The sequence below is a fragment of the Ruditapes philippinarum genome, unplaced genomic scaffold (assembly GCF_026571515.1).
Source record: "Ruditapes philippinarum isolate M1 unplaced genomic scaffold, ASM2657151v2 ctg21775_1_1_1_1, whole genome shotgun sequence".
NCBI classification, from domain to species: Eukaryota; Metazoa; Mollusca; class Bivalvia; order Venerida; family Veneridae; genus Ruditapes; species Ruditapes philippinarum.
In genome coordinates, this window is record NW_026860110.1 from 3,223 (window position 1) to 11,320 (window position 8,098).

Below are 8,098 nucleotides of genomic sequence, written 5' to 3' on the forward strand. Positions count from 1 at the left end.
CACCAGTGGGGATGATATCAAATACATCTACCAGACAGGTTGCTGTGATAATAGCAAGCCCATGAACACTGTTCAGCCTGGTAATAGCAAGCCCATGAACACTGTACAGCCTGGTAACAGCAAGCCCATGAACACTGTACAGCCTGGTAATAGCAAGCCCATGAACACTGTACAGCCTGGTAATAGCAAGCCCATGTACACTGTACACCCTGGTAACAGCAAGCCCATGTACACTGTACAGCCTGGTAATAGCAAGCCCATGAACACTGTACAGCCTGGTAATAGCAAGCCCATGAACACTGTACAGCCTGGTAATAGCAAGCCCATGAACACTGTACAGCCTGGTAATAGCAAGCCCATGAACACTGTACAGCCTGGTAATAGCAAGCCCATGAACACTGTACAGCCTGGTAATAGCAAGCCCATGAACACTGTACAGCCTGGTAATAGCAAGCCCATGAACACTGTACAGCCTGGTAACAGCAAGCCCATGAACACTGTACAGCCTGGTAATAGCAAGCCCATGTACACTGTACACCCTGGTAACAGCAAGCCCATGAACACTGTACAGCCTGGTAATAGCAAGCCCATGAACACTGTACAGCCTGGTAATAGCAAGCCCATGAACACTGTACAGCCTGGTAATAGCAAGCCCATGTACACTGTACACCCTGGTAACAGCAAGCCCATGAACACTGTACACCCTGGTAACAGCAAGCCCATGAACACTGTACAGCCTGGTAACAGCAAGCCCATGAACACTGTACAGCCTGGTAATAGCAAGCCCATGAACACTGTACAGCCTGGTAACAGCAAGCCCATGTACACTGTACAGCCTGGTAATAGCAAGCCCATGAACACTGTACAGCCTGGTAACAGCAAGCCCATGTACACTGTACACCCTGGTAATAGCAAGCCCATGAACACTGTACAGCCTGGTAATAGCAAGCCCATGAACACTGTACAGCCTGGTCAGATTGCTGTGATAACAGCAAGCCCATGTACTCTATATAGCCTGGCCTGAGATTCAAGCCCATGAACACTGTACAGCCTGGTAACAGCAAGCCCATGTACACTGTACAGCCTGGTAATAGCAAGCCCATGAACACTGTACAGCCTGGTAATAGCAAGCCCATGAACACTGTACAGCCTGGTAATAGCAAGCCCATGAACACTGTACAGCCTGGTAACAGCAAGCCCATGAACACTGTACAGCCTGGTAACAGCAAGCCCATGAACACTGTACAGCCTGGTAACAGCAAGCCCATGAACACTGTACACCCTGGTAACAGCAAGCCCATGAACACTGTACACCCTGGTCAGATTGCTGTGATAATATCAAGCCCATGTACTCTATATAGCCTGGCCTGAGATTCAAGCTCATGAACACTGTACAGGCTCGATGGACTTTGATCGGAGGCTTATTTCTGTACAATTTAGCAGCTCACTATTTTACAGTGTTTTGTTATGAAATATCAAAAGACAAGGCCAATAATATTAATTATATCTCTACCTTGAAGGAGTTCATGTAAGTCTTTCCCTTTTTAAAATTAAACAAATGCAAAAATTATTCGAGCTTGAATAATGACTAATTTATTGAAGATAAGGTCACCAAGATGTATGAACATAACTCATGTTGATTGTTTGAAATGCTATTGAAAATGATAGTTATTTCAATAAAATATTAATTTGAAATATAAAAAATATTTTAACTGTATAACTATAAATCATGTATTTCAATTTATAAAATGTTGCACATGTTGTGTCCTGTTCTGGAATTATAGAAATGAGCCGCGTCACGACAAAACCAACATAATGGGTTTGCAACCAGCATGGATCCAGACCAGCCTGTGCATCCGCGCAGTCTGATCAGGATCCATGCTGTTTGCTGTCAGTTTCTCCAATTGTAATAGAGTTTGTAAGCGAACAGCATGGATCCTGGTCACAAACCCTTTATGTTGGTTTTGTCATGACGCGGCTCAAATATATAATATATATATATACACATTGTATATTAAGTAAAGAAGAAATGGAAACTGTTTTTTCTGACACCCAATAGGATGACATCATCATCATAATGATTTTTATGTCTTTAAATATTTGAAAATTGTTATTTCTCTAATGGTATTATACATGTAATTGTAGATTATCTGACTTTGTATTTTGGAATTTCGAAAAAAAAAATGTAATTTTATATTCTTGAATAAGTGCCGTATTCCTAGACAGTCAAATATGAGAAGGTAAAGTCATGTTAACAGTAATATAATATTGAAGGATTTATAGACATGTTACTTCTATCTGACGCAGATACATAACTAAAGTACATAGCGCAGAGCATGCTGTTTAATTACATAAAAAATGAATTACATAGAATTAAAGACCCAGTGAAGCGTCACTTTTATTTTTGCCCAAACAGGTTTTGCTAGCGTCAGTGAGTCATTCTCCTCAACATGATATATAGACACATGAACCGCAACCATTATGCAATATGCAAATTCGATATGAAAAATTAGAAAGTCCAAATATTTGAAATAGTCTCAGGTGAGGAGCATCGATTTTTTTTTCTGTCAACTTTAATGTTTGTGTTAATACTTCAACTTGATGTTCATTGGAGGGTGATAATATTATAAAATTATGTTGTTATACTGATGTACATAATTATTATAATAATAATTATCATAATGCACATTGTTTATTCAGAGCAAGTCTCCTGTAACTCTATAGCAAAAATAAAGCATTTACAATAGTTTTATGCTGAGGTTACTGTAATTACTTTTGCAACATTTATACATCACACCTTGACAGCAAATAAACATTTACAAAAAATAGGAGAAAAGACAACATTACTGAAGGCAAAATATTTTACAAGCCAAGGAAAATTTACATCAAACTTAATTGGCCCTTAATCCTGCATGATGATTTATTTACAATCTAGACTTGTCTTTCTTTGCATAATAATAAAACTGACCTTGGATATTATTACCTGATTATAAAAGATTGACTTTCAAGGTCACTTGTTGCAGGCAAGCTAATGTCCTTTTAGTACATTTTTTGTCCATGACAGCTGGACACCATGTCATGTTGTTCAGCAATAAATACCTACTAACAATTATGACAACTTCGCTAAAACATTACTGAATGAATTTATCAGTCCTTGTCAAAACATGATTTCAATACATGCAGTTGCATTTTTTTTCAAATAATAATTGAACAAAATGTTGGCGACATATGAATGAAACAAGTACATGAGAATATTTAACTTGGGCAATCAAAACATCGCTTGCTATAAGAATTATTCATGATAGCAGTTCAAATAGTAAAAAATTTTGCATGTCAACTAATAATTTGTGAAACGAAAAGGAAACTCAAAGGTACGTGTTTTGCATTTAAGAAAACGAATTACAATGATGACATGTCAGGCTTTCCCCTTATATTTTAGTGGAGAGTGCTTGTAAGTTCTTACACTACCAAATTGAACAGCCACACCCGTTGATCTTATAGCATAATAAATTTTTGAACAAAGTTAGCTTTGATGATATAGTAATGGGCATTCAAATGTGAGGTAAATATAAATTAATTCATATTTAAAAGATCCAAACAGCTTAACACATTCAGGAATTCTGTAAACCCAGCAATTTAGTTATGGCAATGAACTTTTTGACTATATATACACATATATATTATTTGTAGCAAAAGCCTAAATATTTCAGCTTTCATTAGTTGCTATTCATGGCTTTTGTTGTTGTTTTTTTTTGTTATATGAATCATTAAAGACCCACAAAAAAAGTTCCTTTTCACAAGTTAACAATGGTCACCCATATGTTGCTATGCACCGGAGACATTTTGTCAATTTTGCACATAATTTATTTGATTATGAACATTTATTTGGACTGGATTTCAATTCCTTGTGCTGACATAATATACAATAATGCTTAAAGATGTTGATTCAGTTTGTGAAGATAACTTTTTAATACTCCTAACATAGACAAGTGTTTTCTTTGGTATCATATTTCAATATTAATTATGCAGTTATCTTTCTCCTCACAACCTCATAATCATCATCCTTTATAGTCATCATGATGATAATGTTCCAAATGATGATGATGATGATGCCGACCCCTCTGCTGCTGCTTATAATGATGATGATGATGATGGTGATTGTGATTGTGATGGTGATGGTGATGATGATGGTGATGATGATGATGATGATGATGATGAAGATGATGACTTAATTGTTTATTCAGATTTGTTTTATACTTACTCAATAACATTGTCTGTAATTTCAAAGCAAAAATGATAAATCAAAAAGAAATTATTAATGGATGTAGTAAAACTACCCTCAGGAATGTTGTTATAATCTGAAGCCCAGTATTTGGAAATATTTCACTTGATACTAGTGATCAATAACCAGTTTTTTTATATCAATAATGCATTCTTTGGTCTAAATGCATCTTAATCTATAAAACACATTATGGGGAATTATTTAACAAAACCCCCTATGAAAGAATCGGTAACTTGATGAAATGATTTATTTGAATACCATTCTTTTCACTTATTGATCCCATTTTTAACAAGTCGGCTGTTCTAAACTTAAGTTTGAATGAATAGGAAGAAATGTTAAGAATTAATTTACATGAGCTTAGAGTTATAGAGGTCACCATTTGAATATCTCTTTAAGTGAAGCTTTCACTTTGGGGCATTATTAAAGGATTTGACTTGATTTAGGATAATATTCATTTGAAATTGATGGGTAAGGAATTTTAATGATGTTCAGATTTCACTGGTGTCTTCACAGTGAGGGTGAAATAGGTTGTCAGGCTTGACAAGTGATGTCACATGATGTCACATGTGCTCAACTGATTAATGTTGACATAAAAGAACACCAGTCATCCAAAATCATAAAATGAAGACTGGTATGTTCCATAGTAACCATGCCGATGACAGAAATCATGGCCTTAAATAGGGCTTTCTTACATCAGTAAAAACTAGATGAAACTTAAAAACCAAAAACTTAATAAGAATAGATGAAATTATTTTAGTCACTTTTTGTAGATTGGTTTCTTTGTATTTGTTTCGTAACATCTGACAAATATTTGAAATATTTCAAAGTAATTATCTTTTGAGTTTGTATTTTTGTGTGCAAACTTACAGATTTGTTAAATCTTCAAAACAAAAAGTGTTTGCACTTATGGTATTTTGCGCATTAAGTTTATATGCTTGATAAATAAAAAGTTTCAAGGATTTAGTTGAAAGGTTTATTTTCTCATGATGAGTTTTCCGTCAACTGTGACAGAATAAAGCTTCCCTGAAATTGCTTCCAGATAATCCTGCATTTGGTAAAAAATTTGCTGATTCATTGTAGTGTAATTTTAAAATAGTTTGTTTCCTGATTTAATCTCTAGGATCAAACAAAATCACTATTGACTATATCAATACCTATTAAGTGCATTGATCATGTGATCTTGATTTACTTTTTTTGTACTTAAATACAATGGATAAAGGATAATATCAATTGCACCAGTCTTTGTCACCAGGGTTGCTCTACAAAATGTTGCAACAACTAAGTTGATCAGTCTAGGCCAAGGACTGGTTAAGCTGCTCATGACTGCCCCCTCTTGAGCCAAAACAATTGCAAGATTACCACTGCCTGCTGGCAGATGTCTTGGCATGTTTACCTACTCTTTCTGCCATCTGATCTTGTTTCTTGACGATATTTTCAACAATCTATTTGTACATATAGTGACTTTCAAGTAATACTGGTATAGGAATTTCTGTAGACAAAAATCCAAGCATTATTCTAGCCACAAGCATAACCCAGGCAAGAAGAAAAGTTAGCTAGCTGGATAGCTGCCTCAACTGAGAAAGAATCTTAAGTTCCTGTTGGGATTCAAACGAACAGCAGGGAGTGGCAAGATAATTAATTTTAAGTCAGTGAGCTTAAGCCACTCGGCCATGAAGGCTGGCATATCTATATGTGATTGATGTAAAAGAAGCAAGCCTGCGCTATAAAAATTAAACAAAAATATGTTTTATTATTTTTGACATGACCTTTTGTGATGCAGATATGTATAGAGTTATTGGTAACTGACTGGAAGGATAAAATATGAATTAATGATGATATAATTATTTTTAATTTCTGTTTGTGCTACAATATTATGTCAGTTTAATTTTGACATATTCAAAACAAGGTGTTTCTTCAATTTTAAAATAGATTTATTTTAATGCCATTTGACATTCTTAAGTAACATGTGTAGAAAGGTTAATGACAGGTTTTTATTGCGTATAGTTACGTTTTCATGCACGTTCTTGCTGCACTGTCATAGATGAGGTATGCATGAAGCAGACGACAAAATAAAATCATGTCCTCATGATGTGCAGCTGTCAAATATCATTACTCAGTCTGAAAACTTCTTTTGTTTGTCTTAATTTCCTCTTTTCACTGATCTTCCCTTGAGTTTGTAGAGTTTGTATCATTAAGAAAATTCCTGTGAATTTGCTGGGATTTATTTTTAAAAATCCAAAATGACATTTAGACAGTACCTATATACATGAATGTTAATAACATTGTTAAACAATTGGACGAACTTGTTGCATGCATGCAAGAATGTGAAATCTGTGAGTTCCTATCAAATGCTTTGCAGTTTGCTTTAACCGTAAAATTTAATTATCATGTAATTTTATGATTTTACAGTATAAGAAAATGGGAGTAAAAATAATAAATATGGCTGCTTTAAGCATAATAAGGAAGTGAATACTGCTTGTCATAATAGATTAAAATATTTATCCATGTTTCTTCTCATACATGAATATTTCCGTGTCAGTGTACCGGTATTTTATTGAACTGTTGTACCGACTTAAAGGGCATTCCATATTTAAATATTTCTTATCAGAATTACCATAATGATATTGCCCTACAATCTAAAGATAGACATATTTGCCAGAAATATCAAGTGCTTGATTTTATAATATTGTGCGTGAAAAATAAAGAAATGCATTTACATGGGAGGTAATTCTTGCCACTTTATAATAACAAGACCATGTTGGTAAAAATGTTGTAATTAAGTACATAATATCTTAGTATATATAGGTGCATATAGAATTGCGAAATGTTTCTTTGAGTGATATAAGCAGACTTTTAGGTGTAAATAAAATAGAAAAAAATGTCCAGCTTGACTGGGGACTCAATCACCCAAATCATCAGAAAACAGGGTGAATCAGAGCCAATTGCTTATACACTTTTTCACCTGCTTAGCTCAGTTTAAGGAGAGCATCAGTTATTGCTGGTTCATTCCTCTGGTACATGCAGTGTAATTTCTCTGTGACAGTTGATCCCGGACATTGAGTCTAATGGTCATTAATTTTGTTGTTTAATGCTGATTTAGAAATCATGTAGGATAAGTAACTGGTCATAGTTATCCAGGAAAGCTGAATTGGCTGTGGACTGTGACATTATACAATATGCAGACTTTAAGATTTTTCAAACTTTTTTATCACAAGGTAATAATACATGCAGTATATTTAGGATTGGTCTTTTAGGCAAAATTCCAAAGTTAGACTACTGTCTTTGGACTTTATAGATCATGTTATGTTGCACTCTATTTACATTTATAGTTGTTTATGATCTTTTTAATGAAATAGTATAACATGAAAAAAGAGTCTGTCAGGACATATTAGATTAATAGCTATTATTTAAGTGTAGTTTATGTAAACACCCTTGAATTGTTAATAAGTTACCCTCTCTTGATGCACGAGTACTTTGAATAAGAAAATTACATAGGGAAGAATGGTACATTATATCCATAATTTGTTACATTATTTCCTTGATTTGTGGCTGTTTTCCTTTCTCAGATCAAACAATGGAGGGTAAATAACCACTTTAATTTGAAATTATTGAGAAATAACTCTAATATAATAGTATTGAATTGAAAAAAATTATTATGTGCAATATTGACACTAATTATTTGATAACTGCAATGAACTAAGCCATGTTTATACCTGTTAGACATGTTGAATTAAAAAAACAAACAAGTTGTCTTGAAGTAATGTAAAAGAACAAATTAAAGGATTGCCTCCCTTACCCAAACATTCTCCCTTGGCC

The 8,098-nt window shown here is 34.2% G+C and overlaps 1 protein-coding gene across 1 annotated transcript; it reads left to right on the top strand.

Annotated features, from left to right (window-relative positions):
• Positions 1–1,035: 1,035 nt before the first annotated feature.
• Positions 1,036–4,190, top strand: LOC132758940 (protein PBMUCL2-like; the record flags this gene model as incomplete). The annotated part of the gene is made up of 3 exons (XM_060750647.1): positions 1,036–1,329; positions 2,209–2,240; positions 4,072–4,190. Coding segments are annotated over exons 1-3 (445 nt in total), but the record flags the coding sequence as incomplete, so codon positions are not given.
• Positions 4,191–8,098: the final 3,908 nt, after the last annotated feature.